General features: G+C 43.1%; 2 protein-coding genes across 6 annotated transcripts in view; one reads left to right on the top strand and one right to left on the bottom strand.

The window, feature by feature from the left end:
- Positions 1–7,247, bottom strand: part of RNGTT (RNA guanylyltransferase and 5'-phosphatase) — a 323,844-nt gene extending 316,597 nt beyond the window's left edge. For all 5 annotated transcript variants that reach the window (XM_036871771.1, XM_036871768.1, XM_036871767.1 and 2 more), the window contains exon 1: positions 6,993–7,247. In XM_036871771.1, coding sequence (XP_036727666.1) covers positions 6,993–7,056 — 64 coding nt within the window. In that variant the 5' untranslated portion in view covers positions 7,057–7,247. The remainder of the gene's footprint in view (positions 1–6,992) is intronic.
- Positions 7,248–10,045: 2,798 nt separating this feature from the next.
- LOC118905158 (pre-mRNA-splicing factor 18-like) lies at positions 10,046–11,705 on the top strand. Its single transcript, XM_036871596.1, has one exon. It carries the CDS (start codon positions 10,167–10,169, stop codon positions 11,193–11,195), a length of 1,029 nt encoding a protein of 342 aa, XP_036727491.1. The 5' UTR covers positions 10,046–10,166; the 3' UTR covers positions 11,196–11,705.
- The last annotated feature ends 1,262 nt before the right edge of the window (positions 11,706–12,967 follow it).

The following is a 12,967-nucleotide window of genomic DNA, read 5'->3' as shown; positions in this document are numbered from 1 at the left end:
ATTAAAGGCAAATCCCCTCCCTTCTGCTCTGGATTCTTTCCATTTTGCACTCACAAGGACCATCAATCAACTCTTCCTCCCTTCCATGTTGCTACCAACTTTTCTAGTATCTTAACATCTCAGCAGCATCTCATACATCTGGCAACTCCTTCCTTCTTGAAAAATTCTCTTGGCTTCCATATCACCATACTCCTTTAGTTTCTACCACCCACCTAACACCACCCCCAATTTCTAGCTATTCTTTCTCAACTCCTTTGTTCCCTCTACCCAATTTCTTTCTTTTTCTTTTTCTTTTTTTTAGTTGCGGCACACGGGATCTTTAGCTGTGGCATGCGAACTCTTAGTTGCAGCATGTGGGATCTAGTTCCCTGACCAGGGATCAAACACGGGACCCCAGAGTCTTAGCCACTGGACCACCAGGGAAGTCCCTATCCAACTTCTAAATGGCAGGTTTTGGTAAGGGGAGGTTCCACCCTGGGCCTTGTCTTCTACTCTTTCTACATTCTCTGCCTGAAAGGTCTTTTCCACTGCCATGGCAGAAACAATGCTACCTGTTCACCAAACTCCATTTATTTTCCTCTTTCGCGGCACGCAGGAAGACTACATTTCTCAGCTTCTCTTGTAATTTGGTGAGGGCCATATGACTGGACTCTGACCAATGGGATATGGGCAGGAGTGAGATATAACACCACCCCAAGAGCACCCACTCCTGCTCTTCCCCTTCCACGGCAACCTTGCAGGTCATATGTTTAAGAGGACCGCACCACAAGATGGGAAGAGCCCAGAGAGTCACCACTTGGAGAAGAGTTGCCCAGGAAAGCTGCCTGACACACAATGCATTGTGATATGAGCAAGAAATAAACATAGTATGTTGACTGGAACACTTGAGTTTGGGGAGTTGTTTGTCAGAGAAACTAGCATTACTTATCCTGACTAATCAAATACCATGTCTTTAAATATTGTCTTTATGCTGACTATCCTTAAATGTACATCTCCAACTCAAACTTGTTTGAATTCCAAACCATATATCCAACTGTGTACTCAACATCTCTACCTGAGCAATCAGGATCTTTTTTTTTTTTTTTTTTTAACATCTTTATTGGAGTATAACTGCTTTACAATGGTGTGTTAGTTTCTGCTGTATAACAAACTGAATCAGCTATACGTATACGTATATCCCCATATCCCCTCCCTCTTGTGGCTCCCTCCCACCCTCCCGATCCCACCCCTCTAGGTGGTCACAAAGCACCGAGCTGATCTCCCTGTGCTATGCAGCTGCTTCCCACCAGCTATCTATTTTGCATTTGGTAGTGTATATACGTCAGTGCTACTCTCTCACTTCGTCCCAGCTTGCCCTTCCCCCTCCCCACATCCTCAAGTCCATTCTCTACGTCTGCGCCTTTATTCCTGTCCTGCCCCTAGGTTCTTCAGAACCATTTTGGTTTTTTTTTTAGATTCCATATGTATGTGTTAGCGTACGGTATTTATTTTTCTCTTTCTGACTTACTTCCCTCTGTATGACACACTCTAGGTCTATCCACCTTACTACAAATAACTCAATTTCGTTTCCTTTTATGGCTGAGTAATATTCCTTTGTATGTATGTGCCACATCTTCTTTATCCATTCATCTGTCGATGGACACATAGCTTGCTTCCGTGTCCTGGCTATTGTAAAGAGTGCTGCAATGAACATTGTGGTACATGTCTCTTTTTGAATTATGGTTTTGTCAGGGTATATGCCCAGTAGTGGGATTGCTGGGTCGTATGGTAGTTCTATTTGTAGTTTTTTAAGGAACCTCCATACTGTTGTCCATAGTGGCTGTATCAATTTACATTCCCACTAACAGTGCAAGGGGTTCCCTTTTCTCCACACCTTCTCCAGCATTTAAGCAATCAGGATTTTAATACTTCTTCCTACCTGCTTTCCCCCACAATAAGCCCTAATGGTACCAATCATCCCACTGCATAAGCAGAAACTTGGGACTAAGTTTTGACTCTCTTTATCTCATTCTGAATCCAACACCAAGTCCCGTCTATTTTCCCTCTTTAATATCTCTCAAATCAGCTTACTACTCTTCGACTCTACTTCTAAACCATCACCATTATCTTTCACTTGAACTACCGTGACAAGCTCCTAACTAACCTCCCCCACTTCCATCCTTGTCTCTTTCATTAAACACAGAGCAATCAAAGTAAGCTTCTTTAAACTGAAGTCAAATCATCTGACCCGAATGCTTAGGAAATGGCAATGGTTTGCCAGTGCGCTGTGAAAGTATATAAATATTAAAGCCCCTTATCACACTCTAAGCCTATGCGATCTGGCTCATACTCTCCACCCTCACATCCATATCCTCACCTTCAGTATGAGATCTCTCCACCACCATCCTATCCCAACAGAAAACCTTCAAAAAAACAAAACAACAAAAAACAAAAGCGACACTCTATCTAGCAAACTTCTATTTATTCATGTTAACGCATATATACCTCCCTCTGGGAAGCCTTCCCTGATCCCCTTCTTCTTCCCTAACGTCAAGATTTATTATCTCTAGTATCCCGTAATATTCTATAATAGAGTCATTATTGACCTTGTTAAAACAGAACTGTGTTTAAAAATGATGGTTTGCTACTCACAAAATTATGTGCTCTTTAAGGTGGGGGACTATATCTTAATCATCTCCCAAGTCCCCAAAACCAGCACAAAGTATATACAAATATTTGCTAAGTAAAATGTCTTCAAAGTCATCACTATTATCATAAGACTGAATCATATTTACAGTCCCACAGTTAGTTCCCAGGAGGTTCTTTATACATAGTACATACAAAATAATTTTATGTTGAATAATCAGAAGTTTGTTTTCTTCCAAGTGTTCACCTGAAATCTATCACTCAGAAGCAGGAAAAAAGAATTCTGCAGAAATAAAGCTTGGCCCTATCTCCAGGTACTCTCTCACTAGAAGTCTGGTTTAATTAGAGAAGGTGACTTCAGAGTGGGACAAATTACTATTTATAATTAGTACCATCTTCTTTCTGATTCAGAAAAATTATGAACGTCTAGTACTAATAAGATTCATCCTAATGTTTACAATGAGAAAATTTAAACAGTCATAACACATTTTCCTAAATATGCAAAATATCAAAGAAATTATACAATAAGCATAAATTACTTTTCTAATCAGAAGAAAAAAAAAGAGGAAGAAAATAGGAGGTAGAAACTGGGAATGTGAATGATTCCTTATTTTTCTCTAACGCTTGCAAGAATATAGCTAGCGTTTCTTATTCTACCACTATAAAACACTGCCAACCCCACATTATCTAAAATACACAATGTGTCATGAACACTTCTAGGACAGAAATGTTAGAGAGGTCAAATTTTAAGGGAAATTTAGAAAGACTTATCAAGAATTTTATGTTGTATTCACCTTACTTTCTAATAAGGATCACAAGCCAAAGCAGAACTGATTACCAGTAAAGATCCAGTTTGGTTGTCAGGAGGGCTGAGGTTCTTTTCAGGGCCCGCAACTGCTCAGATTAGGTGAGCTTAGTGACTCACTGATCACAGTAATTAAGAGTCTATGTTTTGGGGGTCGAAATACTGTAATACAATAAAAAAGGAATAACTTTTTATTCCTGACCCTTCATCTCCAGGAGAGGGAGGGGAAGAAAAAGCACACAACTCTATTTCTTAGAGAAGTATTAAGCTGCCTGGAGCTTCGCACCTTATCTGCGGCTGTCCGCCCCCAGTCAGTACCACATTTGTCTCATTCATCTAGGAAAAAGTCAGTATTCTGATATTTGTCATTGTCATCTGCAGATTATATTAAAATTCTGATTTTAAAACCGTTTTTCTAATTCCAAATAAAAAATATTCACTGGGACAAGACCTTCTTTATGATTTTGTTTTTCTCACAAATCAGTGTAGCAGGTAACTCTAATGAAAGGATCCAGGAAACATGCTCCAGGTTAAAAAAAAAGCTAGACATCTAAGTTTAGAGGTTTCTTCATAACTCCATAGAGAAAGCCACATGTAAAAAGAAAGGATTCAACACTAAGTTAGAGATGACAAGGGAAAAAAAGTCAAAATGTCTGAAGAGTGAGATGAATTGTAATCAATTCATCTGAAGAAAGTACAATGACTATCAAGCACAAGTGAAAATGCCTATAAAAATGGTTAGAACGTAAAGAAAATTATTCATTTTTGTTAAGGAAAAACATTTCCTCACCCCAAGGCTTGCTTAGATTATGTTTTATCCATCATTTATATAGCTTTATTGACTGAGGATTTTATATAAAATGTGAAGAAAAGCTGACAAACTAGAAGAACCAGAAAACCTGAATTAAAAAATGACTAGAGAATCTTCTCTTCCAACAACTTAAAATAACTAGGCTGGGACTTCCCTTGTGGCGCAGTAATTAAGAATTCACCTGCCAATGCAGGGGACATGGGTTCGAGCCCTGGTCCAGGAGGATCCCACATGTCGTGGAGCAACTAGGCCCGTTCACCACAACTACTGAGCCTGTGCTCTGGAGCCCTGGAGCCGCAACTGCTGGGCCTGTGTGCCACAACTGCTGAAGCCCGCGCACCTGGAGCCCATACTCTGCAACAGGAGAGGCCACCACAATGAGAAGCCTGCATACTGCAAGGAAGAGTAGTCCCCACTAGCCACAACTAGAGAAAGCCCGCGCGCAGCAATGAGGACCCAACGCAGCCAAAAATAAATAAATAAATAAAATAAATTTTTAAAAATTAATTAATTAAAATAACTAGGCAGACATACTATAGCTGTGTACATAATTAGTAAGTATGCATAGCTCATTACAAAATCCTTTAATTTTGTTTCAAAACACCTTCTAGAAAAAGCATTAAGTTGGAGTTAGTTAAAATTTAAAACTTTAACTCTTCAAAAGAAACTTTTTTTTTTAATTAATTAATTTATTTATTTATTTATTTATTTATTTTTGGCTGTGTTGGGTCTTCGTTTCTGTGCGAGGGCTTTCTCTAGTTGCGGCAAGCGGGGGCCACTCTTCATCGCGGTGCGCGGGCCTCTCACCATCGCGGCCTCTCTTGTTGCAGAGCACAGGCTCCAGACGCGCAGGCTCAGTAATTGTGGCGCACGGGCCCAGTTGCTCCGCGGCATGTGGGATCTTCCCAGACCAGGGCTCGAACCTGTGTCCCCTGCATTGGCAGGCAGATTCTCAACCACTGCGCCACCAGGGAAGCCCCAAAAGAAACTTTTAAGAGAATGAAAAGGCAAGCCACAGACGGCAGAAAAGACTTTTAAAAGCATATAATCAACAAAGGATTTGTATTTACAATACATAAAGAACACTAACAACTCAAAAATAAAATAAACAACCAAATTTTAAAAATCAGCCAAAGATTTGTACACTTTGCAAAAGAAGATATGTGAATTGCCAGGAAGCACGTGAAAAGATGCTCAACATCAAACCACAGTAAGACAATACTAAGCACCTATTAGAATGGGTAAAATTTAAGAGACTGATCAAATCAAGTGTTAGAGAGGATGCGGAGCAAACAGAATTCTCATATATTGATGGCAGGAATGCAAAATGTTATGACTTGGAAAAAAGTTTGGCAGTTTTTTAAAAGGTTAAACTTACACCTACCATGTGATGCATTCCTCTCCTAGAGATTTACACAGGGGAAATGAAAGCATATGTCCATACAAAGAACTGCACATGAATATTCATAGCAAGTTAGTATGCAACAGCCAAAAACTGGAAACAATCCAAAGGACCATCAAGAAGTGAATGGACTTGGGCTTCCCTGGTGGCGCAGTGGTTGAGAATCTGCCTGCCAATGCAGGGGACACGGGTTCGAGCCCTGGTCTGGGAAGATGCCACATGCCGCGGAGCAACTAAGCCCGTGAGCCACAACTACTGAGCCTGCGTGTCTGGAGCCCGTGCCCCGCAGCAAGAGAGGCCGCGACAGTGAGAGGCCCGTGCACCGCGATGAAGAGTGGCCCCGCTTGCCGCAACTAGAGAAAGCCCTCGCACAGAAACGAAGACCCAACACAGCCAAAAATAAATAAATAAATTAAAACATCACCCTTGTGTCTACTACTGGAAAATGACAGTAGCTCAAGATTAAAAAAAAAAAAAAAAAAGTGAATGGACAAACTAATTTAAACTGGTGTATCCATAACAATGGAATACTACTCGGCAGTAAAAAGGGATGGGCTATTGATACATACAAGCACAGCGTGAAAATCTCAAAATAAAAAGGCTGAGTTAAAGAAGCCAGAGACCTCCCCCCCAAAAAAGAGTATGTTTCCATTTATTTTAAAAATTATACAAAATGCAAACTAAATCTATAGTGACAGAAAGCAAATCACTGGTTGCCTGAGGGAGGGAGGGATTACAAAGGGCAGGAGGAAACCTGGAGTGGTGATGATTGTGTTTACTATCTTGATTGTGTTTCACGGGGGGGGGGGGGGGGTGCGCCTGTGGTCCAAATTTATCAAACTGTACACTTTCAAACTGTACATCTTAAATTTAAAGTCTGTTGTGTCAAACTCAAAGATGAAAAAGTCCTCAATTAAGAATCATTTACAAAACAAAACAAAACAAAAACCTCCAGTCTCAGTGTGGATGAATTTCACCGCTGGGAACTGCCCCTCCCTTTAGCCTTCCTCTCAAGACCGACACTTGTCCCTTCCCCTTCAGAGAACCCTCAAAGGTTTACAAAACTCCTGACTAAGCTTCAAAGTATTATTACCCACTGGGTTCTTGGGTCCTCAGCTCCTGCCACACAAAGCTCCTATCTACCTTCCCGCTCGCAATATTTAGCCTTACTGAAGAGTGACAAGTGCCCCCACTGCCTCCAGTCCAGGTTCCCAAACACTCATCCACGAAGCTTCAACGGGCCGAGCACGTCTGGGTCCTCAAACACCACTACCGAAAACTGCGCCCCCCTCAGCCCACCCCCGGACCCGCAGGTGCGCGGGGACTCGAACACCCCCCGTCCCGGTTACCTGCCACCGGCTGGCCGCGCCGCGGACAGTTTAGCCACCGCGGGGGAATCTTGTTGTGAGCCATGTCTTGGGGCCGTGAACAGCCGCCCCCTCCACCAACGCTCGCCGCGCCGCCGCCGCCGCCGCCGCCTCCTCGCGTTCCGCTCTGCACCCGAGGTCCGAGGTACCCGAATCCCGGCCGGCGTCCGAACCCCAGCCGCCCGGACCTGGGTAATGTCAGCAGCGGCGCGCCACTTCCATTCAGGCTCAACTCTAAACGAGCCCACAATGCACCGCTACTTCCGCCCCAAAAGCCCCACCCCCTTCTTTCCGAGGTCAGAGGTGAAGACAGAGACGCTGGCGAACGGATGGGAAGGAGTTAAGGCCAAGGCGAATGGGAGGGGCGGGTCTTCCCTCGCCCCGCCCCGCCCCGCCCCGCCCAGACCCAAAGAGCGCTCAGGGCAGCTTTGCACATGCGCAGCTGCCGTAGTATTGGGAACCAGGAGCGGCGCTCATATACTTTTCCCATAGACTGCCGATGGAAACCCCAGAGAGTGAAAGGAAACCAATCGTCTTTCCACACGTACACTGGTCCGCAGATTCCATAAAGGAATCTGTTTTACTGACGAAAGGGGCCATCCCACCGCCGTCATAGCTCAAGAACCTGATAGCCCTTTTTCGGCCAAATTTGATGTCCCGGCAGGATCTGGGTTTGAATGGGAATTTGGAAAGTTCCTCCTGACGTGGATTAGGGGAACAAGCTTTAGAGAAATTCTAAGAGCGAGAGATTGCAGCACCAGAAATGAGGAATTTCTCTTTGGGGGAGTACTTCTGGGGATCCATGAAACATCTGAAATTAATCTCAAAACATTTTTTATGAGTTTTGTTTGTACACTTCTGGAGCAAAGTTTTATAGCGTATTTGGGAGTCTCAGAATTACCAACTAAAGTGTGTAATTGGCAAAGGCAGGAATTGCCCAGTGGAGTACCACTACCTGTTGGTGTTCTCATTTGCCTTACCAAACAAACGGTCTTTCCCTTCCAGTTAAGAAGGGGCGATTGGGAGTGTTTTCTAAACTATGTCCTGTAGTAAGACTTTCTGTAGTTAATAGACTAATTTAGTTAAAGTATTCAATATAAAGCTGGGTGCTGGCAAATTAGTTATAATGTAGCAGTTCGGCTTTAACTACCAGTGATGTGTTTGAACTGCAAGAGTGTGAGGTTTGGGAGAATGCATTTTAAACTTACGGGACAGCTCAGCCCCTGAATGCCTGGACCCTCTCAGTAAGATCAGAATTCTCCCTTGAAATAGAGAGGGCCCAATGGCTCTCTCTCTGAGAGAGACTGAGTTAGGTCACACTCCTGGTCTGTCCTGCCGTTACATCTGCTGAGACCTTTTAGTGAAAGTATCACTCCTCTGCTGATAAGACAAGACTGTTGCCTTACAAATCAGCAATCTGCCCAAATGATGCCCAATTCTCTTCTCTGCTGGCAGGGGAAAGTTGGTACCAGACCCAGAGTGGTAAAATGTTTGATCCCCCAAATCTCCAAGGATGGAAAAGGTGAGCCTGGTCCTGGGAAAGTATTTCACTTTCCCCTTCTGGGGATGACTCCCCTTGGAGACTGTCCTTCTCACACACTGTGTCCACCTAGGGAGCTCAGTACTAGGCACAGGGAATGCTTCGCAGAGGCTTCACACTGCCGATGGGCAGCTGTTATTGGTTGTTAAGGCAGCAGTGTGTGCTTAATTTTTACACCACTATCCAGTTATGCCTTCTCTTTTCTTTTAAAGATTTTTTTTTGATGTGGACCATTTTTAAAGTCTTTATTGAATTTGTTACCATATTGCTTCTGTTTTATGTTTTCGGTTTTTTGGCCGCAAGGCATGTGGGATCTTAGCTCCCCAACCAGGGATCGAACCCGCACCCCCCTGCATTGGAAGGCGAAGTCTTAACCACTGGACCGCCAGGGAAGTCCCCAGTTATGCCCTCTTTATCCTTAGTGCCAACAGACCCAGAGGACCCTGTGGTTCCCTTCTGCCCACAATAAAGGGCAGAGTAGGACAGTGGCATCCAAGTGAGAGGGCAATTTCTCCCATTTCTCCCTACCAGGAATCCTTCGCCTGATGGGTACTTCTGCCACCATCACTCCTACTCCAACATCTCTGCTATCCTTCAAGAAGAAAAATAGATGCCCCCAGAGGAACCAACATGTCTCCTCCCTGGCTTCCTGGAACCACCAACACATTCTCATAAATGTGTCTTGGCCTCCTCTTTATTGGCTCTTTGCGGGTGAATTCTTCCATAGAACATTTATTTTGCCCATAAGGAAAGGTGTGTGTAAGGGTAAAGAAGACTGAATTTTCCCTCTTAACAAAAAGGAAGGAGACTTCCCTTTTCCCAGGGTATTTCCTTGAGAAAACTTGTATTTGTAAATCCTTCCTCATCACTCTGATACGTATATAAATCTTTTGAACAGCTAAACGAGCCTCTGGCCTGTTTTACAACCCAGGAACTTTTCTTAGGGCCTAGGGAGCCACCTCTTTGTAAACACGAAGGAAGATAGCGCCCCCTGTCTCCCTGTCACCATGGGAATGTAACCTAAAGCACCTCGTTCCAAGCTGTAAGTCACAGAGATTGAAAAGTTTTGCTTTCCTTTCAGATAATGGCAGTTACCTAACACAGGTGGCCAAGCCAGTTACCAAGTAAATTTAGGATGAACTATGAAAGAATGTATAATAAATGGTGCTGCCCAAGTCCTCTTACATGGGGACTAGTTATTATTTATCTCAAGAACATGTGTGGAATGGTTCATCTATACTTGGCTGTTTGCAAGGGTGAGTGTTCTCACTTTGCAATCTCATTAGAGGATTGCCTGTGATTTGCATTAGAGTCTGGTTCAGTGCATATTCAATAATAAAACTGGTTTCTTTCTTTGCTACATTTGTGGAGAGAACGTTCTCTCTATGTGTGGCTCTGTCCAAATTTCCCCTCTTCCTATGAAACCGGTCATATTGGATTAGGGCCCATCCTAATCCAGTATAAACTCATCAAGATTCCATCTGCAAGAGTTGTTGCCTTTCGGTTTTTGGGCTCAGTATGTGTAGTGCGTTCGCGGCGGCTGGCTGGATGAAAAGGCTTGGTCCAGGGAGCCGGAGAGAGAAGAAGAAAACTCGAGCTTCAACCCGGGCAGCGAGATGGACGTTCTGAAATCGGAGATCCTCCGGAAGTGGCAGCTGGTGGAGGACAGGAACCTGTTGGTGGAAAATAAAAAATATTTCAAGCGTAGTGAACTTGCAAAAAAAGAAGAGGAAGCATATTTTGAAAGATGTGGCTACAAGATACAGCCAAAAGAGGAGGACCAGAAACCATTAACTTCATCGAATCCAGTATTAGAACTTGAACTGGCAGAAGAAAAATTACCCATGACTCTTTCTAGGCAAGAGGTTATCAGGAGATTAAGAGAAAGAGGAGAACCAATCAGACTCTTTGGAGAAACTGATTATGATGCTTTTCAACGTTTAAGAAAAATAGAGATCCTCACACCGGAAGTTAACAAGGGATTGAGGAATGATCTGAAAGCAGCTTTGGATAAGATTGATCAGCAGTACCTGAATGAACTTGTGGGTGGCCAGGAACCTGGAGAGGAAGACACCCAGAATGATTTGAAAGTTCATGAAGAAAACACCACAATTGAAGAGTTAGAGGCACTGGGAGAGTCTTTAGGAAAAGGTGATGATCATAAAGACATGGACATCATTACCAAATTCCTTAAGTTTCTTCTTGGTGTTTGGGCTAAGGAGCTGAATGCCAGAGAGGATTATGTGAAGCGCAGTGTACAGGGTAAACTGAACAGTGCTACTCAGAAACAGACGGAGTCCTATCTCAGACCCCTTTTCAGAAAGCTACGGAAAAGGAATCTTCCTGCTGATATTAAAGAATCCATAACAGATATCATTAAATTCATGTTGCAGAGGGAATATGTGAAGGCTAATGACGCTTATCTTCAGATGGCCATTGGAAATGCCCCTTGGCCCATTGGTGTCACTATGGTGGGCATCCATGCCAGAACTGGTAGGGAAAAGATTTTTTCCAAGCACGTGGCACATGTTTTAAATGATGAGACGCAGCGGAAATATATTCAGGGATTGAAGAGGTTAATGACCATTTGCCAGAAGCACTTTCCTACAGATCCATCGAAATGTGTGGAGTACAATGCGCTATGAGATCTGTGTGCGGCCTGTGGATATCACAAGAAACTTAAGCCTGGCGTGGACTTGTGGAATTGCCAACAGGCACGAGGGAAGAAGAAAAAGGAATTTCTGGTCTCTGAGTTCTGCCTAATGCAACTCTTGGTTTTAAGAACTGTGTTGGCTCTCATGTCACATCTGACTGCCAAGTGATTTTTGTGTCTTGCTTTTATTTTAAATAGTCGAAAAATTAAGTTCTAAAGACTTTTCCTCATAAGTTAAATGTGTAGACAACAGTCACGGGACAGGGTTTAAAATAACTTTTCCCCTCTAGAGCTGGAAGTTGCAGTTAGAGGATTAAAAAGGAACATTTGAGGATGGACTTAATTATTTCTGTAAAATGTGGTAATTTTCACATTGCCTCTTATGAAGTGTTTATAGAAAAATATTTTTATATTTTCAACAAAAACATGGAACCATTTAATGAAACTTGATAGTGCTTAAATGTTGCTGAACTTTTGCCATCTTGCAATAGATTTGAATGTAAATGTTAAAAAAAAAAAAAAAAAAAAAGATTCCATCTGCAAGACCCTATTTCCAAATAAAGTCACATTCACAAGTACAAGGTTAGAAGTTAAGCGTATCTTTTGGGACAATTCAACCCATAACATCCACCCTTACTTCTAGAGGCACAATCCAGGCTTGCAGACACACAAACTGTTTTGAATCCCAGGAATCTGGCTGCTCTATGTCTTCCTTTTTCTGAAGGAAGTTTTTCTGGAAAGTCAGACACTGAGATAGAGGCCTTAAAAATCACCTTCTACATCCCTCCCTTTTTTTGTATACTGCTAGTGGAACAAAGCAGGACTCTATGGGGCCTTCCTTGGACAGACCCCTTCCCCCATGTCCTCTGCTGTAGCTCCTCTCTGAAGTACCTAATAACAATATCTGATGCACATTTCCTGAGTTGTTCTACAGATGCTAAAACCTCACCAAGGGAACTCCCTGGTAGTCCAGTGCTTAGGGCTCTGTGCTTCCACTGCAGGGGGCCTGGGTTTGATCCCTGGTCAGGGAACTAAGATCCCTCGAGCAGCATGGACAAAAAAATAAAATAAAATAAAACCCCCACTAAATGAAAGAAGTTAACTACCTGATGACCATGAGCATGGAGCCCCCCAAGACCTGCTGGAGTCTGAGGACTGATAATGTTAACCCCTGTGACACCACCCTGTTACCTCACCATCAGTCAATCAGAGAATTGTGCACACAAGCTGATCACACATCCCGCAACTCCTCTCCCTCACCTGGCCTTTAAAAGTGCCTCCTTGAAACCCATCAGGGAGTTTGGGCTTTTTTTTTTTTTTAAACAACAATTTTTTTTTTTTTTTTTTTTTACTAATCAGCCCTTTAAAAAAATTTTTTTTTAATTAATTTATTTTTTGGCCACGTTGCACAGCATGTGGGATCTTAGTTCCCCGACCAGGGATCGAACCCATGCACCCTGTGGTGGAAGCATAGGGTCTTAACCACTGGACTGCCAGGGAAGTCCAGAGTTTGGGCTTTTTGAGAACTAGCTGCCCCAGACTCCTTGTGTGGTGCCTTACAATAAATGCCACACTTTCCTTCATCACAACCCAGTGTCAGTAGATTGGCTTTCCTGCACATGGGCAAACAGGACCCAAGTTTGGTTCGGTAACACTAGAAGCTACAGGAAATGAGATATCTTGAGCAAACTCAAAATTACCCTCTTTTCTTCCTTTCTACCAACAACACTGATCCCACTTGAAGGGTTTAAATTCTTCAGTGAC

Source organism: Balaenoptera musculus, chromosome 12, assembly GCF_009873245.2.
Source record: "Balaenoptera musculus isolate JJ_BM4_2016_0621 chromosome 12, mBalMus1.pri.v3, whole genome shotgun sequence".
Classification (NCBI taxonomy): Eukaryota; Metazoa; Chordata; class Mammalia; order Artiodactyla; family Balaenopteridae; genus Balaenoptera; species Balaenoptera musculus.
The sequence above is the reverse complement of the archived record's forward strand: the minus strand, read 5'-3'. Positions and strand labels throughout refer to the sequence as shown.